Here is a 17,310-nt window from a genome sequence, read left to right on the forward strand (position 1 = left end):
TGGGTTTGTCCCTATTTTACCCAGCACTGGGTTGTATTTAACCCAGCATTTTTTAGAGTGCAGAAATTATGCATTTTAATTCAATTCCATTAAATCATGTTATCAAATAATTTCCTCATTCTTAGGAACTCAAATGAGAAATGACTTTATTTATATCATGCTCGATCTTGTTATTTGTGTACTGTGTGTTGTTTTGTATTATGTCCTGTGTTTACTGTACACTCTAAAAAATGAGTGTTTTGACCCAGTGGTTGGGTTGTTTTGACCCAGCGGTTGGTGGGTTATATTTAACCCAGCATTTTTTAGAGTGTACTTTTAGATGGCTTTTGTGACGTCAATCTATATTTTGAATAAATTAGCTCTTTTATTTGAACATAAAATTGAGAACAGTTGTCTTGTAATTTATTCAGGGCTGATTTGATCATTTCTTCACTGCAGGATTTCAGAATTTCAGGAAGAAAACTGACCTCACACTGACCTCTGCTGGTCGAGAAGGGAATTGTCTCGAAAGTTTCTTTATTTATTTTTTTGTTAAATTTGTTGTCCTTTAGAACGAAACAGATTAATAGAACAAGATGTTGGTTCCAAATAAAGTCAGTTCATCTGCATTTTAGGTGAAGTGTCATCACCATTTAGTTGCAATATTGTTTTTATTTTTCATGTTTGGTCAAATAAATAAATATTCAATAAATGTATTATATTTTAAATGAATTTGCAACTTTATGTGTATTAATTAGTTAATTTGCATAGTGTGTTTGGTCAAATAAATTAATTAAATAATTTAATTTGTGTGTTTATTCTGGTATTATTTCTTACATTTATTTGAGGATAATTTGATTGATTGATTGTTGCACGTTTGGTCAAATAAATAAATTTGATATGAATTTGCAACGTTTTGTGTGATTTTATTCTGATATTATTTCTTGATTGATTGATTGATTGTTGCATGTTTGGTCAAATTAATTAATTAATAAATATATTCAATATTTAAATTTTTTTTATATGAATTTGCAACATTTATGCGATTTTATTCTGATATTATTTATTGAATAGATTGATTGATTGTTGCATGTTTGGTCAAATTAATTAAATATATTCAATATTTAAAAAAAATATATTTTATAAGAATTTGTTTTGTTTTGTGTGTTTTTATTCTGAGATTATTTCCTGAATTGATTGATTGTTGCATGTTTGGTTAAATAAATAAATTAATTAAATATATTCAATATTTAAAAAAATATTTGCTAATTTTTGTTTATATCCGGACATTATTTATTTATTTCTGTTTGGTCAAATAAATAAAATATATTCAATCAATTGTAAATATTTTATATGAATTTGCAACTTTATATGTGCAATTATTCTGACATGTAATTATTATTTCTACATCAATTTGAATGATTTAAATAAATAAATAACGGTGATATGATCAGCAGCAGCTGTAAGCGGCCAGCAGGTGGCGCTGCTCCTCTGATCTCAGAGTTTAATGGTGTCCAACAGTTTGAGCTCGAGACGCTGAGTTTCTGCAGGTGTTGTTTTCTTCTACAGGATGCAGCTCGAGCTGGACAGATTGTTTGTATGATGGAGCTGCGCGAGCTGTTGCTTGTAAGCTGTGAAGCTGGACCAGGAGGAGAGCACGAGGAGAAGGACGCAGGTGTGCAGTCTGTGGAGCTGTGTCTGACCGGAGGCTCTCCGTGGGGCTTCACTCTCAGAGGAGGCCTGGAGCATCACGAGCCGCTGCTCATCACCAAGGTATTCATTCAGCACCAGTGTTATTGTAGTATTATTTATATACAGTGTTGGGGGTAACGCATTGCGAGTTACGTAATCAGCTTACTTTTTTCAAGTAACTAGTAAAGTAACGAGTTACTTTTTAATTTGCAATAAAATACCTGCGTTACTTTTTCTTTTTATTTATTTATTTATTTTTTTTTAAGTAACGCCCGTTACTTTGTTTTCCCATTTATTGACTGACAGCTCTCATGATTAAATGTGAATGTGCATTAATTCATCCCACTCACAAAAAACAGATTTAGTATTCATCAAAATGAATGCAAACTCAGAATATGACGCAAACCTGCAATAATTCAATATGTTAAATAACTATTTATTAACTGATGTCTTTGCTGCTGACCTTTGATGATCCAGTTCAACCGTACTAATAAGCAAAAATTACTTTAGATAAACTAACAATTGTGCTTCATTGTTTTTTTTATTGCTGAAGAGTGTCCTGCGTTCTGCGTTCTGCTGTACAGACGTGAATTTACTTTTTCTTCAGCCTGAGGTTTATTCATTACACTTTTTGGTGTGAAAGGGCTTTTATATTTGCTATAAACAGAACTTCTTATATTAAAAACAATCAAGCCCTGCTCATATTTAAAAAGTAACGCGAAAGTAACGTAACACATTACTTTCCATAAAAAGTAACTAACGTAATTAGTTACTTTTTTATGGAGTAACACAATATTGTAATGCATTACTTTTAAAAGTAACTTTCCCCAACACTGTTCACCACACACTTTAATTCCTTCTTTTATGCTCGAGCAGGGGTTTTCAATATTTTAGATGCCAAGGGCCCCCGAATATGAGCATCCTAATTCGAGAGACCCCCATCCTGACAATTAAAGAGACCCAATTAATATTGTGAAAAGTTAATACTGTAAAATATTATTTGGCAAAGATATATATTTTTTATTATATTATTAGTTTTTTTTTTACATAAATCTGTAGTTACATTAGTACTGTACTGTAAATCTATTTCTATTTTTAGTGTTTATTGTATTTTTATGTTATTTCATATTTTGTAACTTATTAATTTGTATGATTCATTTATGGTAATCAACTCATTTATTGTAAAATAATTGTATTATTTATTTAAATATAATTCTATTTTATTCTATTCTTTTCTATTTTCTATTTTAATACTTTTTTATGATTCTTTCATTTTAATCTAATTATTCATGTATTTATTTAAAAAATGTTATTAATTTAAATATAATTTTATTTTAATCTTTATTATTATTATTGGTTTTTATTATTAGGTGTTTTTCTATTAACACATCATATTTATGATTTTTTTTTTTTTTTTTTTTTAATAATTTTTTTTTTTTACATTTTTTTTTTTACATTTTTCCTGGACTCCAGTTTGAAAACCCTCATTATTGAAGCGTCACTGTACTATGGTACCACCACAGTACTTTAGTTAGGGGCTTTAGTGTTCTGAAATACAGGATTTATTCGGTCTAAAATGTTACCAGTTTTTTACATTTTTGTTTTTACATTTTTCCTGGACTCAAGTTTGAAAACCCTCATTATTGAAGCGTCACTGTACTATGGTACCACCACAGTACTTTAGTTAGGGGCTTTAGTGTTCTGAAATACAGGATTTATTCGGTCTAAAATGTTACCAGCTTGTTAGAACTTTTTGGAGTCGTACATGTTGTTGAGTTAAAGTTTGGTGTAAAACTGTGGAAATCTTTCTGAACTCTTACATGCATCCCATGAACCCATCATATGATACACTACCAAAACCAGTCTGTTCTTCTTCTTTTAAATGAAGAGTTGTTCACTATAAGATCTATTATATGCATTCAGAATTTTCATTCCATGCTGACTTTAACAAATACATAATGTTTTTATCATTTTGTTCACAAAACAGGCATTTCAATTACACAGTGTCGCTGAAAGCTATTCGGACATAAAAGTCACACTTATCTGAACGTCTGAACGTCATTGCATTAGAAATCAAAGTGTCCAATCAGGTGTCATTTATTGCACAAACACACTTGACGTTTAACACTGACACACACATTTTCTTTAAGGGCCTTCTGCGGATTTTCACCAAAAATAGCTGGTTTTTAGCATTTGAAAATGAAGAAATTAAGACATAAATATTAGTAATTTAGTACGTTTTATATATTATTATTATTATTATTATATAATTTAATAATATATAATAATTGTTATTATTTTATAATATAGTTATATACTATATAACTATATTATATAGTTAAATAAATAAATAACGGCAAATTGTATGTAGTGCAAATGCTATTAATTATTATAAATAATTTCTTATTTGCTTAGTTCATTTTTTATTTAATAATAATAATTATTATCAGTATTATAGCCTATTTAATTAAATTAATTAGAATTATTAAATATATATTTTTATTTAATAAAAAATATAAATAAATGATGGCAGTAATAATCTTTTAAATCAAACTTTTATTTATTTATTTATATATTTGTTCATTTATTTATAATCACTAGGATTTTTTTTTTTGCCAAATTGAGCAGCCCTACAGATAAGTACAGTAAACCAAGAGCTCTTCAAAAATTTATTTTAAATTGAAATTGTATGCAATTTATATCAGAAAAATCACTATTAGATTTTTCCTCCAAATTGTTCAGCCCTTGTTTGTTCACAGCATTTGAGCGCAAATACAGGAACTCGATCAAATGAAGGACATTCACACAAGTGTTCAAATACTGTTTAAAACAGCCACTCGGTGGCATTACAGCGTTTATTCTGTGGATTAAGCTGCATGAAAATCCTTTTCCCTGTAATTTCCTGTAACCTTATTCTTGTGTAATTCTTCACCGTTTCTTTAATGTGAAATATAACAGCACTGCTGCACAAAAAAAGTCCAAATCCTCTGTAAGTTTCACACGAGCTTCTAAAACAAGCATTCGCCGTGTTTCTGAATCAGTCCGTCGTTCACTGCATTACTTCATCTAAAACCACTGAGCTCGCTTTTCTGAGCACTACTGAGTGTGTACTACAGCGCAGAGGACATGATTCAACACTGATCTGAAATCAGCTGCTGTGGGTTTAATCTAATGTTTCCAGCTGCTGAATATTTAACGGCTGCGCTTGGGTTTCAGCTGAAGGCATCTGATAGGAGCTCATACTGTTTCCTCTGTATACTTTCAGGCTTGTTTTACTACAGCGGTCTTGATGAGCTCTTTGTTCGTGTTCTTAGCGTTAGTCCCTGCTGCTGTTTTCATCAGGGTCCTGTAGGATCGATGTTGGACTGTCCTTGTCTCTTGTGTTCATCTTATATATCGCTCTCTGAACTATAAGCAGTGAGCTGGCTTTCTGACTCGTGCAGTGACGTTTGTCTAAACATGACTAAAACAAGACCTTACGAAAACCATTTTATTTTTTCTCAAATTCTATTTTAATATTTTTGGATTAGGTTAAAATTGTTTATTTAAATCTAATAAAAATGGTGAATAATAATATAATAAAAATAATAATGATCAAAAAGCATTTCTGATAAAGTGAATTCTATAATAAAATAATTTATAATAAAAATTAATAATTTAAAAATAATTAATAAACACATGATGCTTTTATTGTTTTGTTCATATTACAGACATTCAACATGACTAAAATATGACCCCTACAAAATCCATTTTATTTTTTCTTAAATTCCATTTTAATATTTTTGGATTAGATTAAAGTGGTTTAATTAAATGTAATAAAAATAGTAAATAATAATGATATAATAAAAATGTAATAAGAACAATAATAATCATGTCTAATAAATGCAATTCTTAAAACAATTCTTACAATTTAATAAAATTGTAATAAATAAGATATATAATAAAATAATTTATAATAAAAATTAATAATTTAAAAATAATTAATAAACACATGATGCTTTTATTGTTTTGTTCATATAACAGACATTCAACATGACTAAAATATGACCCCTACAAAATCCATTTTAATATTTTTGGATTAGATTAAAGTGGTTTAATTAAATGTAATAAAAATAGTAAATAATAATGATATAATAAAAATGTAATAAGAACAATAATAATCATGTCTAATAAATGCAATTCTTAAAACAATTCTTACAATTTAATAAAATTGTAATAAATAAGATATTTTTATTATTTTGTTCATAATACAGACATTTAACGACTAGAATAAGCCCCTACAAAATCCATTTTATTTGTTCTTAAATTGCATTTTAATATTTTTGGATTAGTTTAAAACTGTTTAATTAAATGCAATAAAAAATTTAAATAATTATAAAATAAAAGTATAATAAAAAAAATTCTAATAAATGTAATTCTTAAAACAATTGTACGATTTACTAATTTAATAAATTGTTGGTAAACACATGATGTTTTTATTATTTTGTTCATAAAACAGACATTTAACATGACTAAAACAAATCCTTTTTATTGTATCTTAACTTCCATTTTAATTATTTTTTTTTTTTATTAGGTTTAAATGGTTTAGGTTAAAATTAAATTAATAATAATAATAATAATAATAATAATAATACTAAAGTATGAATAATTAAAATGTGTTATATACATATTTTATATTTATATAATTATGTATTCATTTATATAGTATTTTAAATTATATATAAATAAATATATAATTTATAGTATACATTTATTAGACAAAAGCATGTCTAATAGATTTAATTCTTAAAATATTTTTACAATATTTTTTACATTTTTTATAATTTAATATTAACACTTTTTATCATTTTGTTCATAAAACAGGCGTTTAAATTAAACAGTGTTGCTGAAAGTTATTTGGACACAGAAGTCACACTGAGTTTCTTATCACTTCATTAGAAATCGAAGTATCAAATCAAGTGTCACTTATTGCACAAGCACTCGACGTTTAACACTGACACATGTTTTCTTGTGAATTTTTTACTAAAATGGTTGGTTGATGGTTTATTGCTTGAAAATAAAGAAACTATGCATGTTAGTATTGTAATTTTATAGTTGTACTTTAAATAAAATTATTATTATTATTAATTGTAATCAATATTAGATTACTTTACCGTGCAATAGTATTATTACCCATGTAATATTTATTATTTTGTTTATTTTATTGAATAATAATAATAATAATGTTATTATTATTATTAACTATTTAATCATTTATTTTAATTATAACAAGTAAAATGATTGTGACTTGCGAGTTTATTGTGTGGCTTAGGTTGAATATGTTTGTTTTTAAGAAATAAACGATGTTTATGTATCATTCCTGAGCAGAACTTCCAGCAGATCTGCAATCGGCAGAGAAGCAAACCACATCCCTCCCAACATGGAAGCTGCAATCAAATATTCCATATATAACCCTAGAGGTGTCAAACATGAGCAGGAAAAGAGCTGCTTCGTCACTGGTGGTTTAATTCCAGGGTCTGTTATCAGGGCTTCAACAGCTATTTTAAACCTTCAGTGCAATAATGTCTGCCAGTGCAGTAAAGCAGATGTAGTTGTTCTTGTACTGGCAGACAGCGCTGATGTTTGTTTTAAACTCTGTGTGTTTGGTTGTTTAGGTGGAGGACGGGAGTCGAGCGGCGCTGGGTCGACTCCAGATCGGTGACGAGATAGTCAGCGTTAACTCGGTTCTTCTCAGCGGTTACAGACTGGAGGCCATTTGTCTGGTGAAAAGCTCACGTAAGACGCTCTCTCTGGGAATAAAACGGTAGGATTCACTGTTGACATCCATGTAAAATCAAAACTGACCCGATTTGCTGGTTTACTTGCTTTTTAGTTGATGTCCCTTCCAACCTCCTGTCTTGCAGAGACTCTGGCAGAATTCAGAATCGCATACTAGAACCAGACTATTTCTGTCCTATAAATATACGGCAGAAATAGTATAAGTAATTCCTAAACCACCCGAAGTTTTCTTCTTGAATATACTATTTTTATCTGGAAATATGTCACATTATAAAAACAAATGGGTTAAGATCCATAGCAACACCCTGGCAACCACCCAGAGCATCCTAGCAACTGCATAGCAACACCCTGCCAACCACCCAGAGCATCCATAGCAACACCCAGGCAACCACCCAGAGCATCCTAGCAACTGCATAGCAACACCCAGGCAACCACCCAGAGCATCCTAGCAAATGCATAGCAACACCCTGGCAACCACCCAAAGCATCCATAGCAATACCCAGGCAACCACCCAGAGCATCCTAGCAACTGCATAGCAACACCCTGCCAACCACCCAGAGCATCCTAGCAAATGCATAGCAACACCCTGGCAACCACCCAGAGCATCCTAGCAACTGTGCATGCTGCACGAACATTTGTATTACTGATAGATGCGTTTTAATGGTTGGCACTTTATTTTTTCACATTGTTTTTTTTTTTTTAAATATTTAAAGTATTTTATGAGAGAATGTTTAAATTAAACTTTGAAAGATTAATGGAAGAAGTTACGGTTATTATTTATTGGTTGGTTAACTAAGGTTATTGGTAAGGATTAACTGACCAATCAGAAAATAATAATAAATAGATTCAATGTAAAAAATAATTGATACATTAATCAATCGTTAAAATAATTGTTTGTTACAGCCCTAGTAAGAATCATTCTGGATCTAAACTGAAGCATTCCAGTTTTCCTCTGAGATTTCGTCGTTATGCTGACGGGTTTATGATTGATACTTTTGCCAGACCATAATATATGCTCTGTGTTCGGATGGAGCGGATTATTGCTGAGCCACAATGATGGGCTGGGTCACGCGGTGTCGAGTTTCTCCTCAGCGTCTGATGGAAGGTGTAGCTTCAATGTATGACTGTCTGGAAATGACACTCTGTGAATATTACACAACCGCACATATATTTTGCTAGATGTTTATATCTGACTTGAGTGCTTTAGTCAGCAAGTGGTTTTATTAATATGGTAGTTACATTTTTATTCTCGTCAAGGACAACATTTTGGCCTGATTGCACTACTTAAACTGGTGTAAACAAGTTTCAAACAAGAATTCAGCCCATATATGACACCATTATTTTTACTTATTTTTAGACCAGAATATCACAGAAACTTGAGGGTCGGCTTTCTGCACTTCAGACAAGATAACAGCACTCTAGCGACTGCATAACAACACCCTGGCAACCACTAAGAACACCCGAGCAACCACTCAGAGTCATTGCATAGCAGCACCCTGGCAACCACCCATAGCATCCTAGTAAATGCATATCAATGCCCAGGCAACCACCCCAAACACCCTATCAACTGCATAGCAACACCCTGGCAACCACTAAGAACACCCTAGCAACTGCACAGCAATACGTTGGCAACCATTCAGAGCCACTGCATAACAACACCCTGGCAACCGCCCAGAGCGTCTTAGTAAATGCATTTCAACACCCAGGCAACCACCCCGAACACCTTGGCAACCACTAAGAACACCCTAGCAACTGCATAGCAATATGTCAGCAACCACTCAGAGTCATTGCATAGCAGCACCCTGGCAACCACCCATAGCATCCTAGTAAATGCATATCAATGCCCAGGCAACCACCCCAAACACCCTATCAACTGCATAGCAACACCCTGGCAACCACTAAGAACACCCTAGCAACTGCACAGCAATACGCAACTGCATAGCAATATGTCAGCAACCACTCAGAGTCATTGCATAGCAGCACCCTGGCAACCACCCATAGCATCCTAGTAAATGCATATCAATGCCCAGGCAACCACCCCAAACACCCTATCAACTGCATAGCAACACCCTGGCAACCACTAAGAACACCCTAGCAACTGCACAGCAATACGTTGGCAACCATTCAGAGCCTCTGCATAAAAACACCCTGGCAACCGCCCAGAGTGTCTTAGTAAATGCATTTCAACACCCAGGCAACCACCCCGAACACCTTGGCAACCACTAAGAACACCCTAGTAACTGCATAGCAATATGTCAGCAACCACTCAGAGCCACTGTAAAGCAACACCCTGGCAACCACTAAGAACACCCTAGTAACTGCATAGCAATACCCTGGCAACCACTCAGAGCAACTACAACAACTTGGCAAATGCATATCAATGCCCAGGCAACCACCTGGACACCCTAGCAACGCCCTGGCAACCACTAAGAACACCCTAGTAACTGCATAGCAATACCCTGGAATCCACTCAGAACCACTACATAGCAACACCCTGGAAACCACCCAGAGCATCCTGGCAAATGCATATCAATGCCCAGGTAACCACCTGAACACCCTAGCAACTGCATAATACCCTGACAACCAGCCAGAGACACATTTGCTAGGACACTCTGGGTGGCCTGGCTGGCACCCAGGGCCACTGCACATTAACACCCTGGCAACCACCTATAATGTCCTAGCAACCGAATAACAACCCAGAACATCCTACCTACCAATGACATAACAACACCATGGCAACTACCCAGAGCATCTTAGCAAACTGCACAGCAACACCCTTGCAACCACCCAGAGCATCCCAGCAACTGCATAGCAACACCCTAGCAACCACCCAAAACATCCTAGCAAATGCATAGCAACACCTTGGCAACCACCCAGAGCTTCCTAACAAACATATAACCCTAACCCACCCTGGCAACCGCACAGGTCCACTGCATAGTAACACCCTGGCAACCACCCTGAGCATCCTAGCGACCGCATAGCAACACCCTGGCAACCACTCATTTTATAACTGTTCACAAGTTTTGATTTGTATTTGTCACATATAGTTTGTTGTATTCCATTTGAATGTTAGGTTCAAACTTAAGCACAGTGTAAGTAAATGCAGCACAGAACAACAGCAGAGCAGTCCTGTGAGCTCCGCCACAGCTCTCGCTCTCTATTGTGCTGGAGTTTGAAGCGTCATTCTGTGTTTTACAGGAGTTATGGCAGAATCACCGTGACGTTTGTGAGTCGGTGACACCATTATTTGACATAGCAGAACAAAAGGACCATTATTATTGTGTGCTGGTTCACGCCGTCACACTAAAGAGGCCCAAGGGCCGGCCATTGTCTGTCATCACTGCCCCGCTGGGCTTTATATGCAGTTCTGGGGCCTTTGGGTCGCATTTGCCACCAAACGTCTGTCATCAGAGGCTTTCTGGGAATCCTCCGGCCGAGTTTAAATGGATAGTTCAACCAAAATTAAAAATGTGCTGTTAGTTTACTCACTCTTAGGTCATCCAAGATGTAGGTGACTTTTTTTTTTTTCTTCAGTAGAAAAATTGAGAAGGTTTTTAGCTGAAACCGTGCTCCTTGGTGGTTCATAAAATGCAAGTCAGCAGCTACCCGTATTTCAGAATAAAAAAAAACATATTAAGGAAGGAGCTCAAAATTAATACCAGTGGCTCCTGATGATATATTGAGGTCTTATGAAGCGAAATGATCAGTCAGTGCAAGAAACTGAACATTATTTACAACATTATTACCTGTGATCCAGATTCATCAGTTCACCTTCTTACATAAACAATGAGAAACCATAAGAACGTTCATTTTGCCCCTTCATTCAAGTGTTTGGTTCACGCATGTCCATAACAGCGGCTCATTGGTCTTCGGTCCGAGTCGAACTGTTTCCTCAGTTCAGTGTCTGTTGGAGGAACTGAAGCGCTGAATGATTCATTCATCATAGGATCAGATACGCTGCTATTTTGGCTCATTTCAGGTGGCAGTGACTGCAGGCGTCTGAAAGTGAGTTTTGATTGAGTAACTTGTAGATCTGTGCTGCTCGAGCCACGAACTGTTTCAGATGCTTCAGTCTGATTTGGTGAACTAGTTCATCAAGTTCACTAAAAAGAACCGGTTCAAAAGAATGATTCGTTCATGAACCTGACATCAATCCGGACCGTTTGCATGAGGCTCTGGATCACAGGTAATAATGTTATAAATGATATGCAGTTTCTTGCACAGACCAATCGTTTCGCTTCATAAGACCTCAATATATCATCAGGAGCCACAGCTATTCATTTTGTGTTGCCTGGTATGCTTTTTTGACACTCAAAGTGACAGTAGCCACTGACTTGCATTTTATGAATCACCAAGGAGCACGGTTTGAGCTAAAAATCTTCTTTACTGTTCTACTTGAGAAAAAAAGTCACCTACATCTTGGCTGGCCTGAGTGTGAGTAAATTGGGTGAACTATCCCTTTAAGCCTGGTGGGACTGACTTTGGAGATCTGATGAGTTAATGAGACAGAGAACAGTCAGGTGAAATGTAGAAACATCCTCACTCAGAATCTTGCATTCCTTTTAAGAATTTTGTGTAATGCATCTTCCCCAAAATGTGCAGTTCTACAGGACTGAGAACTACTCAGTACTACATGTCCAATTTATGTTGTTTCTAATGTCATGGAGCAGCTTTATTTGGTCAGTTTCATTCATGCATATTACACACAAACACATCCGATAGTGGTCAGTGTTACATTCCCTTTACAACACAGACAAACACAGCCAATCACAGCATTTAAGGCCCTACAGGGCCATCTAGTGGTGCTGGTGAAATCTGCGTGTGTTGCTCAAATGCATTGAAACCATTTTAAACCAAGTGTAAAGTGACTAAAGTCACAAAATATAGAGAACACTTTAAATATCTGACAGTCGTGGCATCATGTGTCTTTATCTGTGCACAAATAGTATTTTAGTATCATTTAGATACTATTATAGGTTTTATTCATATTTTAAACTACTTTTTATTTGTATATTTTCATTTGAATTTGTTAAAGTTTTGCTAATTTTGCTGTTTTTGACATTTTTATTATTATTTATTATTCAATATTTTTATTTTAATATTTTTTTATTAATTTATATTTTATTTTATTAGTTTTAGATTTATTTTAGTGCATCAGGTTCATTTCTGTTCTTTTTTAATATGTCTGTATAGTTTTTATTAATTTTAAGTCAAGTTAAACTAACTAAAAATAAAAAATTTTTGGCAACTAGCTGAAATAAAATTATTTTTATATATTATTTTATTTCAGTTAACATTTTAATCAACAAAAATGTTTTTATGGATTAATTTTTAGTGAACTATAATAACTGCCTTCTTTCACAAACTTTTTTTTGTGTTTGTGAAAGACATTTGTGCATCGTGTTTGTGCATCTTTCTTTACAATGAATGCATTTGTTTTGATATGTTGCATCTAAAGCAGTGCAATTCAAACATTTTTATGTGACTTAAGTGTCCAAAATCTTTTTTAATGCTACTGCAGTGTACATATTGAAAGTTTGCAAAATGCATGTCAGTTTCATTAAAAAGCATAATTAAATTGCAAAAGTCCTTTAGTTTTTGAACTAAAGACTGAAACGTCTGACACTTGTGCACATTTTTTTCTGGCTTAATAGCGCCGATCATTGGATGTTTTTATGGACATTGTTTTAAGGCTGTATTTTAAACTTAAAGAAATACTTATAATACAATATTTGGATTGTAGTGGCTTTGTAAAACGTTTTAAAGTGGATGAAACATTATATACAGAAATGCAAAAGTCATTAAGCATGCAACAAAACATAAAAATCAATTTTACGGCATCAGAGTCATGTCCAGCTCATGTGATCTGAGCCGATGCCGCCTGAACCCTGAATCCAATTACTCACAGCAACGATTTACCAGAAGGAAATCAACACATTTACACACAGCCAGATTAAATAATGTTTGCTTTGCATACTTTCATTCTAGAGATGTGTTGCATATCAGACTGCTGACTTCATTCCAGTTCAGATGTTTGTTTTAGTCGTGATGTCTGTGTAACACTGTGTGTTTTACTATAATCTCCCCCTCTGCTTAAATGGATAAGTCCACTGGCTATATGAGTTTATTCTGCGCTGTGATTGGCTGCTGGCTGTGAGCTCATTGTTTTGTTGCTCGTCTCTGGGCTCATGTAAGCAAACAAACGAGGCTGAACTCTGATCAGTGTGCGGCATGTTCCACTATGGAGACACAAACACTGATCCACTAGATTCACATCACCAGGCATCTGCTCTTTATCATTTAACACACCTTTACCTGTACTTTATGTGAGTATATTTGGTTTGTAGTTTACATTTGTACATTTACATGTATGATACCTAGATACTTCCAGTTGATTTGTTAATAAAGTCACATAAAATTGTATAAAATAAAATCAATGTGGTGATGACCAGTTTTATTTTAGTATCATTAAGGTACTATTATATTTTTAAATAATATTTTGAATTTGACTTTGACTGTTTCTATATTTTGTCACTTTAATTTTAGTTAAAGTTGTAGTAATATATGTATACACATTTATATAGATATTTTACTTTTGATTAAGATTTATGTAGTTATTTTAGTACATCAAGTTAAATGATAAATGCTGTAACTACCTTTTTTTAAATGCATTTTATTTAAAGTAGCAAAAATATTTTTATGGTTTTAGTTATAATAAATAATAACTAATACGTTTGTTATAATATAAAAATCTGGTTATGCCCAAAATCAATAATTATTTTAAGTAATTTTATATGCATATGCAGTAAATGTACAGTGTTATTTTTATTTATAATAATTACAGCTTAATTTTTATTTAACTGAGTTCATAATAGACTTGACAATAAAACCGAAAATAATGTCAGAATTACATTGTAAGGACTAGACCAGTGTTATTTTAGCATTGAGATTAGTATTCTAGTGTTTATTAATATTTTAAATTAGTTTTTATTTTTAGATTTACCATTTATTTAAGTTTGTTTGAGTAATTTTGTTGCATTTTTGTTTTAGTTTTAGTAGTTTTATTACATCCAGTTTAACTAAATGAAAGTGAGAAATGTTGCTTTGGCAGCTAGCTGAAATAAAATATTTTTATATATTTTATTTTAGTTAACATTTATTTTATTTCAAGTAACAAAAATGTTTTTTTTTTTTGTTTTTTTTTGCTGTGACACCTGTTACATCATGAGCTGGTGAAGCGCAGGGATTTGAGACGCTGCCATATTTAAAGAAACTGCAGGAGTGGATCTCATATGGAGATTTGGAGGTTTTTTGTTGGTTAGAGAAGCTGTTCGCAGAGGGAATGTAATTGCTCACATGTTATTTGCCTCAGAACATAATTAGAAAGACACAATAGTTGACATACAGTAGGAGTAGAACTGTAAAATTATTGTGGAGGGCAGCTCAGATCATTTAGGGAGAATTGGACAAGTAATTTTTGAGTTCACATTTAGATGACTTCTGCAGAGATTTTAGGCAAGACACTACAGGCAAAACCATTGTTTGTTCATGCACTGGTCAATTTTGAGGTTTTAGTTTGATTTTTGGCTTTTCATAACATGCTGTATCAGACTAGTGGAAAAAAATAATGCAAAATACATTTAAGAATTTATTGCACTTGATCTATTTGCGTCTGTAGATTTCAGTTGCAATACATCTTTTAAAAGTTTTCTCCTGCACTTCAGCAGCACTTACATACACCAAAATTTACAGTTTTATTCCTATCTATATTCTGAAGGTTTTTACTGAGGGATTTGTTCATATATCATTCACACTAATTTTATCACTGCATTTAATCTATTTGCGTCTGTAGATTTAAATTACAATACATATTTCTAAAGGCCGTTTTCTCAAAATTAGTTTTTTCTCCACTTCAGCAGCACTTACATACACCAAACTTAGCAGTTTTATTCCTATCTATATTCTGAAGATTTTTACTGAGGGGTTTGTTCATATATCATTCACATTGATTTCTACAACATTTAATATCTAAAAACATGGTGAAAATCCATATCTTTAAAGGACCTTGAGTTTTTTCTCCACTTCAGCAGCACTTACATCAAAATTTACAGTTTTATTCCTATCTATATTCTGAAGGTTTTTACTGAGGGATTTGTTCATATATCATTCACACTAATTTTATCACTGCATTTAATCTATTTGCGTCTGTAGATTTAAATTACAATACATATTTCTAAAGGCCGTTTTCTCAAAATTAGTTTTTTCTCCACTTCAGCAGCACTTACATACACCAAACTTAGCAGTTTTATTCCTATCTATATTCTGAAGATTTTTACTGAGGGGTTTGTTCATATATCATTCACATTGATTTCTACAACATTTAATATCTAAAAACATGGTGAAAATCCATATCTTTAAAGGACCTTGAGTTTTTTCTCCACTTCAGCAGCACTTACATACACCAAAATTTACAGTTTTATTCCTCTCTATGTTCTGAAGGTTTTTACTGAAGGGTTTGTTCATATATCATTCACTTGAGATTATTATTGCATTTTATCTATTTACGTCTGTAGATTTCTATTAAAATACATATATTTAAAAGTTTTCTCCTGCACTTCAGCAGCACTTACATACACCAAAATTTACAGTTTTGTTCTTGTCTATATTCTGAAGGTTTTTACTGAGGGGTTTGTTCATATATCATTCACACTGATTTATAGAACATTGTATTCCTAAAAAACAGGATGAAAATTTATTTTTTTCAGTCTGTTTCACAATATTTTCTAATTTATGGAGTGATAAAAAAGATAAATCTAAAATCCCCTCAGTAAAAACCTATAACTCTAATATGTCAACAAAATCAAACAAGAATTTTAAATCTGGCTTTAAACCTGCATTTATTTTCTGGAAATTAAATAATGCCAATATTTTAGAAAACTTGTAATGCAAAAAAAATTGCAATTCATAATGTAAACAACCAAATGTGGAAGTATGGTGATATCTATTAGTTAAATTTGTGACCCTATTCACCCTATTTAACCCTGTGTAGTGTCTTGCCTTGAAGATTTTCTTTACGTTTTGAGCTTGATTGTTCTCAGTTCTAGTCATTTCTGATCTAGTGGTTGTGCTGATGATTGTTTTCAGGATTGTGGAGGTTGTGTGGAGTTTGAGCTTTAACCATCTCTCTGTGAGATTCCTCTTGAGATCTTTCTTCTCAGATAATCTTTGTTTGTGTGATGTTTGCGCTGGTGTCCTCCGTCACACAGCTGTACAGGATTAGGGTGCAAACACGCTTCATTTGCTGTTTTTGTCACTTCACTGTTATTGTTTTGCCTTTTTCAACTTTCTTTAACTTCAAACTAAACTTGTTTTGTGAAAAAAAAAGTTTTTTAAGCTTATTAGCTTTTAGCTTCACATCATACCCATTGATTGTTTTATTTGAGTCACAACTAATTAAAACATTAATTTTGAGCAGGTGCAATCATTGTACTGCCGTAGTTCTTTTTATAGGAATATATTTATTAGCTAAAACCTGCCTCAGATAACAAATACACTATAAAAAACAATTAAATTTATGGTAAAAATGGCAGCTGCTTGAAAGAAATTTGTTGTACAAACAATTTTCACTCATAAATTGCTAGTAAATTTCACAAACAAATACAAAGAATCTGCAACTAACACACTGAAACATTAAACATGAAAAATTGACATTTCCTGTAAAACATACTCCAGTAACCCGTTTAACAAAAATGAAAAATATTTTTACATTGTAGCAAGATTTTAAGTTTTACAGATTAAGCTTAAATTTACAGTAAAAACATGTATTTCCTTAACAGAAATAATGTTAATATATCAGTTTTT

At 32.8% G+C, this 17,310-nt stretch overlaps 1 protein-coding gene across 1 annotated transcript in view; it reads left to right on the forward strand.

Moving 5' to 3' along the window:
- Positions 1-1,458: 1,458 nt before the first annotated feature.
- The window catches only part of LOC107702184 (protein Shroom2-like), a 30,331-nt gene continuing 14,479 nt past the window's right edge, over positions 1,459-17,310 (forward strand). The window contains exons 1-2 of the mRNA XM_016504459.1: positions 1,459-1,752; positions 7,326-7,474. Of these exons, the coding sequence (XP_016359945.1) occupies positions 1,579-1,752; positions 7,326-7,474 (323 nt within the window). The 5' untranslated portion in view covers positions 1,459-1,578. The remainder of the gene's footprint in view (positions 1,753-7,325; positions 7,475-17,310) is intronic.

Source organism: Sinocyclocheilus anshuiensis, unplaced genomic scaffold (assembly GCF_001515605.1).
Source record: "Sinocyclocheilus anshuiensis isolate Anshui unplaced genomic scaffold, SAMN03320099.WGS_v1.1 scaffold21, whole genome shotgun sequence".
NCBI classification, from domain to species: domain Eukaryota; kingdom Metazoa; phylum Chordata; class Actinopteri; order Cypriniformes; family Cyprinidae; genus Sinocyclocheilus; species Sinocyclocheilus anshuiensis.